The 14,172-nt window shown below is 41.4% G+C and overlaps 1 protein-coding gene across 2 annotated transcripts in view; it reads left to right on the top strand.

Annotated features, from left to right (window-relative positions):
* ATP9A (ATPase phospholipid transporting 9A (putative)) overlaps positions 1–14,172 on the top strand; it is a 154,979-nt gene that overhangs the window by 56,728 nt on the left and 84,079 nt on the right. For both annotated transcript variants that reach the window (XM_004370233.2, XM_023742896.1), the window contains 2 exons: positions 11,446–11,504; positions 12,809–12,860. In XM_004370233.2, the coding sequence (XP_004370290.2) occupies positions 11,446–11,504; positions 12,809–12,860 (111 nt within the window). The remainder of the gene's footprint in view (positions 1–11,445; positions 11,505–12,808; positions 12,861–14,172) is intronic.

Below are 14,172 nucleotides of genomic sequence, written 5' to 3' on the forward strand. Positions count from 1 at the left end.
CTCCAAAAAAATTGAAATTTTAATAAAATTCCCTGAGAGCATGACTTTGTTTTCATGACTTTGAGTTGATTTTCATAGTTGGTGGCCTTAAAAATTTGCATGTCTATGGACATGATTTATTAATGTCAAGCTACTGTATTTAGAACATTTTGCTCCCCAAAGGAAAAAACAGCGTAATCTTTGCAAAGGCAGGTGGCTTGAGCTTTCCATATGGGTCATTAGAAGACCCCTCTGGAGGGTGGTATGTGTGGTTTGTGTATATTAAGTCCCGCCTTAATAACATATTCTTACTATAACATTTAAAATGCTTGACAACCGACAAAGGCCCCATTGGAGAGGGTAGGGTGGATCTATTTAGCGCTAAAGAGGAGAGGCTTTGGATCCCATTCATTCATCTACCCAGGCCCTGAGCCTTCTTTGATTCTTTTCATATTGCAGTTGCTTTTCCCATGAATGATTTTTCTGCCCTTCCCCGCAGACCCCCTTCCCGGCTCTGCTTTAACTTCACTCAGTCCTTGAAAAGATCCTAAGGAGAATTGGCAGATGGCTCGAGCATTAAAAACTTGTCTGCCTTTGTTGGGCTTCTTTTGTGGCCCGTGGTCCCCATTGCCATGACAGTAGAGGAAAACAGAACAGGGTTCTGAATATTAACCCAGGCGCTAGCCCTGCAATTGGTTTTGAAAGCCCAACAAAGCACCGCCGAAACTGTCAGCTTGGAAAGGGATTGAGGTGAGTTTAGTAATTTGATACCCTTTAGGGGGAAGGGCTGAGGGACAAGCCCAAACTGGCAGATTTCAAAGAGAGGAAGAAAGAGGGGAACGTTACATAATAATATCTCATGGCACAAAGCTTTCCACTAACATCTTCGTTTAGTAAGTTCAAAAGCAAAATGAAACAAGTATGTGTATGTATATGCACGCGTATGTGTGTACACACACATATCCATGCAGAACTATCTTCCTTTTTATCACATGAATTCTTTAAATGTATTTTCACCCATATTTTTAGAATTCAGAAATATTTAGAAGCAAGAATAGCAAGTCCTCGATCACTAGATTGTATGCCACGATATCTACTTACATTCTAAAGCATTTCCCGATTAATAATAGCAGTACTCGTACTAATAGAATTCAAACAGTATATTTGTTTGGAAACAATTTCTAACTAGTAAAAACGTTGCAAAAATCATACAGAGAACTCCTGTATACCCTTCACCCAGGTTCACTAATTGTTAACAGTTTGCCCCATTTTCTCTCTGTATATGTGTGTGTGTGTATGTTTATCCTAAACTATTAGTTAAATTGCAGACATCATTCCCTTTAACCGTAAATGCTTCAGTGTGTAATTCCTAAGAATAGACATTCCTCTTACACAATGCAGTGTAATTATCAAAATCAGGAAATGTCACTTTGATACATTACTATTAATCTAATCTACAGTCCTTATTCAAATTTTGCCAGTTGTCCTTGTAATGTCCTTTATAGCATTTTTTTTTCCTGGTCCGGGAAGCAACCCAGATTGACAGTTAAATTTGTTGTTCTGTCTCTTTAGTCTTTAACCTGGCGCAGCTTCTGGATCTTCTTTGTTATGATATTTTTGAATTGGAACTGGCCTGTTTCAGGTCAGTTACTTTGTCTCATGTCCCTTGATACGCGTTTGTCTGATGTTTCCTCAAGATTAGATTCACCGCATGAATCTTTTTTAGCAGCGATTAGTATAGTTTTAAGAATACCAGTGCCACAAATGCTTTCTTATTGGGACACTGACAAAGTTTTAGAGGTTTTAAATTGATCAGATTGAAAAACCTTCAAGCTTACTTCAAGAAAAAAAAAATTGATTTCAGACAGCTGAACTAAAAAGCCCTGATAATAAAGAACTCACAATTGGGAGGGAAAATGGGTGAACTTTTTTTTTTTTTTTTTTTTAAATGACTGCTTCCAACCTTTTAGATTGGCTTATTTTGTTTGAGATGTATCTAAAACAAAACACCAGTTGGATTCATTGTGATGGAACTGTCATATCTTAATAAGAGGCATGTAAAGATTTTTAATAATAAAATCAGCCTCTCGCATGGAAATGACCATTTATTCATTTTTTTAAGAAATGTTTGAGAGTCCGTCGCCTGCTAAGTCCGTGATAGATTTATGGATTACAGAGGTAAACGTGAGGGGCCAGGGCCTCAAGGCGTTCATAGACTAGTGAAGTATCCGAACAAGCAAACAGATAATTAAATTATATAAACACAACTAATAGTTATACTTCAGTGGCCTGAGTGTGGTGGCCCTCATAGGAATGTTCCCGTTCTTGATGACTGTGTTCCTAGTTGGTTCTGAGCCCAGCAGCTGGTGGTCAAGAGTAGGAATTCTGAGCTCATACTCTCCCTGGGTTCTGTTGTCCGGCTTCCACCTCCTCCCTGCTGTGTGGGCAGATCACTTCCCTCTCAGTAAATTGGGGGTAATAATAGTGCCCACCTTAATGGAAGTTGTCAACCATTTCATTCTGTTTGGATCAACAATCAGTGTCGATGGAGGCAGCAGTTAAGAGATCAGACGACATATTGCATTGGGCAAATCTGCTGTAAAAGAGCTCTTTAAAGTTTTAAAAAGCAAAGTTGTCACTTTGATAACTTAGGTGCATCTGACCCATGCCACGGTCTTTTCAGTTGCCTCATATGCATGAGAAGTTTGGATAATGAAAAAAGAAGAGAGAAGAAGAATTGATGTGTTTGAAATGCGGTGTTGGTGAAGAATACTGAATACACAGTGGACTGCCAAAAGAGCAAACAAATCAGTCTTAGAAGAAATACAAGCAGAATATTCCTTAGAAGAGGGGATGGTGAGACTTCAGCTTGATTACTTTGGACATATCATCAGGAAAGACCAATTGCTAGAAAAAGAACGTCATGGTTGGTAAAGTAGAGGGTCAATGAAAATGAGGGAAACTGTCAGTGAGATGGATTGACACAATAGCTGCAACCATGGACTCAAAGATGCCAATGGTCATGAAGATGGCCCAGGACTGAGCAACATTCCGTTCTGTTATATGTAAAGTCGCCATGAGTTGGAGCTAACAGGGCAGCAACTAAAAACACCTCAGCAGATGGTTGTAGGCAAGTGAGATAAGTCATGTGTCAGAAGAATTTAGCACAATGCCTGGGACTCAGAGTGTTTTCAAGAAAGGCCAGTGCTGATGGTTTTGCGGCAGGTGTTCATTAAGTGTTGCTGGGTGAATAAATGGAGGTAGGAACCAGGGGTGATGGGAGCCTAGCAAACAGCTGTTGATGTCTTCTTCCTAGAAGAGGTGATCTTCATCCTGAGTCTTGCAGGATGGAAGAAAGTAGGACCAGCTACATAATTTGTGGGGTCCAGGGCAAAATGAAAATGCAGGGCCCTTATTTAAACGTTATTAAGAATTTCAAGATGGCGATAGCAGAGCATTAAACCAAGTATGGGCCCTTCTGAGCACATGGCCCCATGCGACTGCCCAGTTGCCTGTCTGTGAAGCCAGCCCTGGGAAAGAGTTCTCCAGGAGGTGCGTGAAGTTTAGCCTAAGGCACTGGTGGTTAGCTGGGTGTGCCGGGTACAAAACACCCAGGTGTTGACTCCTTGTTTCTCCCCATAACAAGAGTGGCCATGTTTCCTTAGCCACTCCCTCCTGGGAGAACAGAAGAAAAGACCACGTAGGCCAGTGAGAAGCTGAGACCCTCGGAAGGTTGATTTTGTCATTCAAGAATTCACATACAGGGCTTGCTATGGGAAGAAGTTTGCATTGGAGCCCTTTGAAAAATGTTGCCCAAATTGGAAAGCAGGAGAAGAAATTAAGCCTCTTAATAATTTACTTAACACTTCCAGTAAGCCAGCCAGGTGCTAGACAAGGTCTTATCAGTAATTTTTGAAATAGTGTATGGAGGTAGCTTGGAGCCCTGGTGGCCCAGTGGTTAAGAGCTTGGCTGCTAACCAAAAGGTCATCGGTTTGAATCAACCAGCCGCTCCTTGGAAACCCTATGGAGCAGTTGTACTCTGTCCTGTAGGGTCGCTATGAGTTGAAATCAATTCGACCGGAACAAGTTTGGTTTGGCTTGGAGGTAGCTTTTGTAGATGGGGAAACTGAGACTCAGAAAGGGGAAGCATCATGTCTGTGATGATGTAGGTAAAAGATAAAAGTCACGTAGGGACAATGCTTCCAGGTCAATAAGCATCCCTCTGCCTTCCGACTTGAAATCCGTATTTAAACATGGTCAGAGACTTAAAAGAGAGGTTCTCAGACCTTTATCAGTTTTTATGGTTTTAATGACAGAACTGTTTTCCCAAAGGAACAGCATTCAATGGCACTGGAAATACCAAAGCCAACAAAGAGCCCGTGAAGTAGTAGCAGACCCAGAAAAACTTAGTTTTATTACTCAGAGGACTTGGATTGGGGCAGGTAAGAATAATTAGTGAATGAAGTATTCCACTTTATGCTTCTGTCCCTCAAACCAAAAGTTTAATTCTGGAGGATCTGCCTTGATTATCACAGGTAGTGAGAGAAATCGGGTTTGGTGTTTTCACAAGGCAGATTCTGTGGGTCTTCATACCAGGAATGCTTGGTGGACTAACTTCTTTGGAGCAAGGGCTAAATGAAGCAAGCAGATAATTAGCCCTGAAAGAAAGTGTAAGCAGAAGCATAACGTGAACAATTGCCTGTGAGTCTTTGCTGCTGGGGACATCTGGATGGACAGTTAGCCATAAGTCATAAGCCAGAGGTCTATACAAAATAGAAGGCATCCTTCCTGTCTTCAGTTTCTTAGTCCTAGGTACGTGCATATTTGGTGTGAACAACCAAACCATCGTATCCCCACCTGAGCGCATGGACATAGCTTTCCTCTTCCCCAGTTCTTTCCAGGTAGTATAGCACTGCTACCCCCTTCACCTTCTCACAGCTACAGAATTGCCCTTAACCCCAAGGATCTCACCTCCATGTGAGATGATATCATTTTTCCAATTTAATTCAAAATCCACTTTGGACCATGACTTAGGATTGCAATTAATGTGATTAAGTTTTGAGATCTAAGGCTATGTGTGTTTTCTGAGGGGGGAGAGTTGTATTCCTTTGGAATTAATCAGGAGAAGGTAGAGTAGCGTAGGGAAGATGGATTTGTTAATGGAGAGAGTTGTTTAGCTAATAGTTAATTAACTAAGTTGAAACTCTGTATTCCTAAACACAAGCACCATTTGTGTTTTCCAAGGATAAACTCGGTATAGTACGAACAAAGTGTAAACAGTCATGGAAGAACATGAAGATATGCTTCACGGTTTTTTGTTTTTTTCAGAGAATTACAGTGATGGACTTTTTGATGTCACTGAAGCAAAACAGTAAAGGATCTCAAATACAATTCAGTGAGCAAAGAACTCCCCTCCCCAAGCTCCTCTCATTGAGATTCAGAGCATCAACATTTTTGAGTCTTATTTATTTATTTTTTATGTAAGACTTAATCTGAGTCTTAAGGCAAATTTTGTCCAACACTTTCTCATACGTTCTCTGACAGGCGCAGAGTTGTTATTTCAGATCCACAAGGCTCTTTTTTTTTTTTTTTTTTGTTCAAATTATTAATTTCACTTTATTACAAATCATATGTAAACTGATCTGTTGTTTAATTAAAAAAAAGAAAGCCTGAAAAATCTCACATTTTTGCACAAATCACACTCTTATCTTTCCCAAAAGGTATTCCTACCTCCCCAGCCAGGGTGTAGTCTATTTGATCATTGTTGGGCCCTGTAAACTGGGAACAGGGAAGACCATTTATAAATTTATTTTAAAAGCCTCTGTTGGATGTAAACATGCTACATTTAAACTTCAATGGTCTTTTTTAAGTTCTCCGTCATTAAACAAAAGCCCCTCAAAGTGGCAGCGGTATTTATAATAATACTTTTCAGCCCTCTGTGGGTTTTCAAATAACAGGCTTTTCATAGGTTTTGGGGAATGCAGACAACTCTATTTGAATATGAAAATTTCCACTTTAAACCTCTGAACTCCGCTGGGTCCGCAGAGGCATTTTAATGTCAACCCCAGGAAATGTACACATGCCGCAGAATTTACAACTCATCACTGTGACAGGCAGATTAGAGAGTGAGCTAAAGAGTAACACATTAACCAGGGTCAGCGCATGGAGATGGTCGTTAGAGATCTGTAAAAGCAACCAGTGTCATGCATGCACAATGAAAAATAGAAGTTTAGCTGGAGGTGTTCGGGGTCAAAAAATAGGCCCACACATACTCGTGCCCCGGAATTTATTTAAAAAAAAATTTTTCTTTTCTTTTTTGCAGGCTGTTCTGCAGTTTAACTGAATTGTCATTTACTTGCTTCTACTTGGGGGAAACATCTGGTTTCTCCCTGCAATGTAGACAAGCTGCCCTTATTCTGAAGCTGTCACCCATGCAAAGGCATGCTTTGGGCTCAATAGGTTTGCTTATGAAAGGCTTGGAGCCCATCGCTACAGAAATAAACAGCTCTAGTAATTGGAAGTTTGTTCCCTGTTATAAAACTCTGAGATGATTTGGGTGAAGTGGTGAAAGCCAAAAGGGGTAAATTTATTCCATAGGAATTATTTAATGATTTAGGATGTGGCCGGCAGAGGGGTTTCCACTTAACCTTTGCAGAAGTCTCTTCCCCAGCTTCTGCAGCGTCTTTGCAAATGCTTGTAAAAATTCCAGAGCCTAGAGTTTGGAGATTTGGGCATTATGGATCCAAATGAGAGGAGAGATCTTGGGGAAATACTTAAGGCTTCTGCCACTTCAGTTCTTGGGGCAGGACCAGTTTCCCATGTACTTTATAAGGGAGGTTACTGGGGGCTTTCATTTCCATTCAGGAACAGCTGTGTAATTTGCTGGGACAAGTGCAAAATGAAATCGCGGGGCCGCTCGTTCAGAAATTATTAAGCATTTCAGGTGATGACAACAGAGCATGAAAGCAAGGCCAGTGTGACTGCGTAGATTGCTTGCCCATGAAGCTGCCCCAGCTTCCATCCTAAGGGGCCCTGGTGGCGCAATGGTTAAGTGCTTGGCTGCTAACTAAAAGGTCAGTGGTTCGAACCCAGCAGCCGCTCTGAACCCACCAGCAGCTCTGTGGGAAGAAAGACCTGGCGATCTGCGCCTGTAAAGGTTACAGCCTAGGAAACCCTGTGGGGCAGCTGTATTTTGTCACTTGGGGTCGCTATGAGTCAGAATCGGCTTGGCAGCACCTAACGACAACACTTCCATCTTAGGGGTCTCTGGGGGAAGGAAGAGAAGAAAAATCAGGAGTGCTACAGAAGTATGCCTGCCAGCTTCAGTGGAGTGTTGTGAGAATCTGTTTTCTGTCCAATCAGATGGCCCGCGGAGAGTCCCTGTTCTCTTTTGAGATGGGGAATCATCAATGTAGAAGTGATGGCTTTTTTTCGCCTGTTTCTTTGTTAGAAGTCTGGGAGCTCTGCCAGAGTGCTTCTTAACTTGTTCTTCCTTTTTTCCACAAGAATGTTTGCAGAAGCTCCAGAACAATGTTTAATGTGTTTGGGGCCCTTCCCACAATCTTAACAGTTTTTATCATTTTGTGAGTTAGTTCATCCCTAATACTACCTGCTCAGCCAGCCTGCCATTCTAACTTGAGTTCCCTTTTTCTCTCCCTCGTGTCCCCCCTCTGCCGACTTGGGCGCTAATTGTCATTGTTGTTGTTGGGTACTGTTGAGTCGATTCTGACTCATAGCGCCCCCGTGTGACAGAGTAGAATTGCCCCATACGGTTTTCTAGGCTGTCATCATTACAGACTGATCCGACTCATAGGGACCCTATAGGACAGAGTAGAACTGCAAATAATCCGAGAAGCTGGACTGTATGAAGAAGAATGAGGCATCAGGATTAGAGGAAGACTCATTAACAACCTGCAATATGCAGATGACAACCTTGCTTGCTGAAAGTGAAGAGGACTTGAAGCACTTACTGATGAGGATCAAAGACTACAGCCTTCAGTATGGATTACACCTCAACATAAAGAAAACAAAAATCCTCACAACTGGACCAGTAAGCAACATCATGATAAACAGTTAAAAGATTGAAGTTGTCAAGGATTTCATTTTACTTGGATCCACAATCAACAGCCATGAGCACCAATCAAGAAATCAAACAATGCATTGCATTGGGCATATCTGCTGCAAAAGACCCCTTAAAGTATTAAAAAGCAAAGATATCACTCTAAGGACTAAGGTACAGCTGACCCAAGCCATGGTGTTTTCAGTTGCTTCATATGCATGTGAAAGCTGGACACAACAAATAAGGAAGACTGAATAAGAATTGATGCATTTGAATTATGATGTTGGCTAAGAGTCTTGCATATACTACAGACTGCCAAAAGAACAAACAAATCTGTGTTGGAAGAAGTACAGCCAGAATGCTCCTTAGAAGCTAGGATGGCAAGAGTTTGTGTCACTTCCTTTATACATGTTATCAGGAGGGACCAGTCCCTGGAGAAGGGCATCATGCTTGGTAAATTGGAGGGTCAGTAAAAAAGAGGAAGACCCTCAATGAGATGGATTGATATAGTGGCTGCAATAATGGGTTCAAGCTAACAACGATCATGAGGATAGCACAGGACCAGGCATTGTTTCATTCTGTTGTACATAGGGTTGCTATGAGTCGGAATTGACTCGACAGCACCTAACAACAACAACAGAACTTCCCCATAGGGTTTCCAAGGCTGTAAATATTTGCAGAAGCAGATTGCCAGGTCTTTCCTCCCTTGGAGTAGCTGGTAGGTTTGAACCACTGACCTTTTGATAGCAATCAAGGGCTTAACCATTATGCCACCAGGGCTCCAGGAGCTGATTAGATAGGGGCATTTATTCAGATATCTACAGCCAATTATAATGCCTGGTTGGTAGAAAATTCCCAGTAAATGCTGGAATATAAATAGAGTACCTGGTTTCCCTCCTTTTCTCTTCCTGCTGCTTTTCTGCCTTTTCATTCTTTTCCTGGTTTCCTTTGCCTTTTCTCTCGTTATGCAGAACACACTCACACATTATAAATGTGTGTCCCGCATGCAGGGCCAAACTACATTAAAAAAATTATTTTTTTAAATTGTGGTAAATATATATGTAACAAATTCTTTGCCTTGTCGATGTTTATCACGTGTACAATTCTTTGACATTAGTTATGTTTGTCGTATTGTTTAACCATTATTATTATCCGTTTCCAGATTTTCCCATCATTCTTAACAGAAGCTCTAGTGTCCCCTAAGCAGTGAGTCTCCCTTTCCTCTCCCTCCTACCCATCCCTGGTAACCACTGATGAGCTTTGATCTGTAAATGCTTGCCTATCCTAGATATTTCATAGAAGGGGAACCATACAATATTTGACCTTTGGTGTCTGATTTATTTGACTCAGCATAGTGTTTTTGAGGTCATCCATGTCACAGCATGTACCAGAACTCCATTTCTCTTTACCGCTGAGTAATATTCCATTGTATGCACCACAGTTTGCTTATCCCTTCATTCGTCTGTTGATGGCCATTTAGCCTCTTTCCACCTATGGCGATTGTGACTAGTACTGCAATGAACATTGGTGTTTCAAACATTCTGTTTCAAATTGCATGTTTCTGATCACCAAAAAATGGCAACCTGGGGCAAGAAGTCCAAATTTATGGCTAGCACCATGAGTCTGTTCGTAGAGCTAGGAAGTCCAAGTGTCTGACTTTGTTGAAGCTGAGGCTCTCCCATCAAGTGTTAATGAGTGGGGCATGGCTAGAATACAGGTGACGTCATGACAGTGTGGCCAGGGCGGCCCTCCTTCTGAGATGGCAGTGGTGGCCTGTGGCTGATGGACAGTCAGGTACACAGGAGTGTTTGCATGAGGGCTCGGTCTGCTGAGGTTACTCAGGAGCTGCTGTCCAAACAGCGGATGAAAGGGTTTTTTGTTGAGGTAGAGCAGATGGACAGAGAGAGACAGAGTTCAAATTAACTGATAATAAATCAGGACTCAGTTGTGGAAGGGAAAAACCTGGGCCTGGTCAATTAAAAAATGGAACTAATTTAAATTTATTTAATGTAGTTTCTTTTCTTATTAGACAAGCACTTTATTCTTATTATAAAAAAAATCAGTGGGAAGGTATAAAGTATACATCAGAGAAAGGGACAAATCCCCATCTCCCCAGAGAGAATCACTGTTAATCCTTTTACTATAAGTCTCCTAACTTTGTCCTCAGTTCCCTTAACATACACACACATACAATTATTATTTAATAAGAATTAAAACATATGATATACTGTTCTTTGAGTTAGATTTTAAGAGAAAACTCATAACTAGATCTTGAAAATCTGAACAGAGGCGTGGTAGCTTGGGTCAGGCCAGCACATAAATTTTAGTAATAAAACCAAAGACAATGTGTAAATTTATGTTTGGGAAAGTTGGGGCAAGCTCAGGTGAAGGAAAAGTTTATTGACAGCAAGGGCCATGTTGAATTTATGATCCTCTTCCAAATAAACTCACCAGAAAGAACAGTGTATCTATGCATATTTTTTCTGTTGCCCCCTAGTGGAACAAGAGGAATTGTAAAGTTCTGAACGTTAGACCTTCTCTTTCCCCATTTCTGGAGCCTGGGTGGCACAGTTACCCTGGTGGCATAGTGGTTAAGTGCTATGGCTGCTAACCAAAAGGTCAGCAGTTCAAATCCCCCAGGCTGCTCCTTGGAAACTCTATGGGGCAGTTCTGCTCCTCCTATAGGGTCACTATGAATTGGAGTTGACTTGATGGCAACAGTTTTTTTTCACAGGTGACACAGTGGTTAAGAGCTTGGCTGCTAACCAAAAGGTCAGCAGTTCGGATCCACCAACTGCTCCTTGGAGACTCTATGGGGCAATTCTACTCTGTCCTATAGAGTCGCTATGGGTTGGAATCAACTCAACAGCAATGAGTTTGGTTTGGTTTTGGGTGGTGCCAACAACATACTCACCTGTTAACCGAAAGATTGGAGGTTCAAGTCCACTCAGAAATATCTCAGAAGAAAGACCTGGCAATCTACTTCCAAAAAACCAGCTGTTGAAAACCCTATGGAGCATGGTTCTACTCTGACACACATGGGGTCGCCATGAGTCAGAGTTGACTGGATGGCAGCTGGTACTAGTGTTTTTGAGGCTGAATGGAATCTCTTATGGTTCCAATTTAGAGAAGCTTCTAAAGCACCATTCAGACAATCTTACTTAAGGACAGACTTCTGAGTGGCCTGAATTATTTTAGTGCCTTACAAGTGTGGATCCCTAATTTAACTTCTGAGCAGTCTTGTAGGAGGTGAACCTTTTCTGCCAGAGGTAGGAGATGATGATGTTGTGGGGGGCACACATACTTCTGAGTGTGCTGTATTGATGTTACGGGTGAGTGGACACTCTATAAAGACGTGCCAAACTGAATTAAAACATTGATGCATCTTGGACCTGTTTCTTTACAGGGACAGTGAAGGTGAAGAGTTCCAACATACAAGTTGGAGATCTTATCATCGTCGAAAAGGTGAGTAGAGTCTTGTGGCTCCTAATGGGTTTGCCCATTGTAGTGACTTTGCCACTCTAGTGAACCCTAACATGCATTTTGTGTATCTGGTAGACTAGTTGAGTGCATGCTCTTGGGAATTCTATCTACTAGCTTTGCCTGGGGAGAAAAATCTATTTTCTGTGGGACATACACACAAAATGTTTTTCAGGTTTATGTGTGCTGATGAGCCAGAAATCCTGCTTACAAACACAAGTGCAAATTCTGATTTTTCTCTTTGATGTGTTTATTACTGTTTGGGGTCAATTTTTTGGTACTTATCATAAAACCTTCCCCAGAAGTCAGCTTGCTACATGTGCACTTAAAAATATTTATGTAATTTACCTTTTGAGAAATTTTAGCTTGAATCCATTGACTTAAACATTGTGCTTTTCTACCATTTTATGGGGAGCAGGGGTTAAGTGTAATATGACAACAGTTAACAGACAAAAAAATGCGTTTTTTTTTTTTTTTCCAAATAGCAGCGTTAATGTGTTTGTTACTTGAATAAATACTCATCTCTGTTTATTACCGTGGGTAGTTGGAAGGTACTGGATTTAGGGGGTGGCCCTGGAGAGCCTTGGAATAATATTTGATTAGAAAAGGGTGGTATCTTAACTTATTTCTGTAGGAAGTGAACTATGCTCTTTTAAAAGGATTAAATCCTAGAATTCAAAGTCTATTTGAAGTAAAGTGAAACTTTTTCTGGGTGGCAGCCCAGAAGAACCACACAAACCCCCTTATGTTATATACTTTTCTGTTTGTAATTAAATGGGGCTGCTGTTGGCCCTTCTTTTTTTTTTTTTTTTTTTTGAGAATGGCTTTTATTACTTCTTACTACTTTACTTCCTTGTGACAATCCCACGAGAAGCCAGACATCAAGCAGGAAAATTGACAGAGCAGAAAACGTGAGCGTAGAGAGAGTGTGTATGTCATTCTTTAGTATCTGCAGACAACCTGGAAGAAAGCCAGCTTGAGTAGCAGGCTTTAGAGTGGGTGTCCTCTGGCTGGAATTTCGGGAGGGGATGGTTGGATTCCTCAGAAAACTAGAAACTCTTTCCGAGATAAGATTTCAATGGAGGATTAGTAAAGTATCAGCAGTGTGCAAGATTTCTCAGATTCAAACCAAAATAAATCCTCCAATCTGTCTTTGACAAAGGCAGAAACTTAAAAGACACTGTCGGGCTTCGGAGCTCTCGTCCCAGTTGAGGGGGAGGGAGTTGGGGTCGGGGGCCAAGACCCACACATGGGCCTTCACAGTGACGGTCTTTCTTTTCATAACACAGAACCAGCGGGTCCCTGCTGACATGATCTTTCTCAGGACTTCAGAAAAAAACGGTAAACATCTGGCATCAATTTTGAAAATAACCATTAACCTTTCAATGGTAATTTGGCAAAATAATCATTTGAAAATGTAGATATAATTTTGAAGTAGATATAATTTTGGAGTCATGGGGGCGAATCAAAGACATCTCCTTTAATAGAGTCATCTTTTAAAAAAACATTTCTCGTCCCCACAGGTCAATAGATTTCGGTAATTAAAAAGACGCCCTTATTCGGAACCCTGCTGAGTCACAGCTGGTGAAATAACACACAGTGGCTGTATTTTTACTCTGTGGGCTGCGTCGGCTCAGCTTCAGGAGTCAGCGGGATGAGGAAGGGTGTCTGGCCAAAGCATGCAAGCAGAAATCCTCGCTCTTGTCAGGGAAACACCAAGAGATGTGGTGTGAGGAGACTGGGCAGTAGAGAAACTGGGCAGGGTGTAGGTGGCTTTTTCTGTCCTTAGCTTTTGAGTAGTGGGGTCATGCGAACCTGCACCCATCAATTTATTTATTACTACTATAGGGTCGCTATGAGTTGGAAATGACTAGATGGCAATGGTTTTTTTTTGTATAGCTCCTGTTTGCTTCAGTGAACCTCTCACATCTCTGTAAAACCCTTCTTCGCTGTAGTTACTTTCTGGTATGGCTGCCACCCTTGCCTGCCCACCCACCAAAAACCAAAACTCATGGTGACCCCATGTGTGTCAGAGTAGAACTGTGCTCTACAGGGTTTTCAGTGGCTGATTTTTCACAAGTTGATCACCAGACACTTCTTCCAAGGCACCCCTGGGTGGACTCGAACCTCCAACCTTTGTTTAGCAGCTGAGCACGTTTATCTTTTGCATCACCCGGGGACTTTGCCTACCCTACCAGCTGACTCAAAATCTCTTTTTTTTGTTACTTGAAGCTATTCTGAAGAAACAAGGCCATTTTTCTCTTGCCTGTAAGGCAGAAGCACAGCTCTTTGAACCTCTGAAAAAACTTTCATTATATTCCTTTGACATTGCTGTGGCCTATTTTATTATGAATCGGATAAAAGTACAAATGAAATTTTCTGTTCATAATGTATTAAATAAGCAGGAGAGGAGCTAGAAGGTACTAGATTAAAACAGACGTTTTTTAAAAAAACTGCAGCTTTGTCCTCAAATTGGTTATTGTGTACTATTCAGTGAAAATGGAGCATTCGGTTTTAGGGCCCCTGAAATGCTCTCTTTCTTAAAAAGAAAAAAAATTTGAAGTGTTCTCAGAAGTTCTAACCGCGGCTCTGGGGAATTTAATACATGTTCCCTCTGATGAAATATATGGCCAACTGAAGGCACGCGCCTGTA

Source organism: Trichechus manatus, unplaced genomic scaffold (assembly GCF_000243295.1).
Source record: "Trichechus manatus latirostris isolate Lorelei unplaced genomic scaffold, TriManLat1.0 scaffold00008, whole genome shotgun sequence".
NCBI lineage: Eukaryota > Metazoa > Chordata > Mammalia > Sirenia > Trichechidae > Trichechus > Trichechus manatus.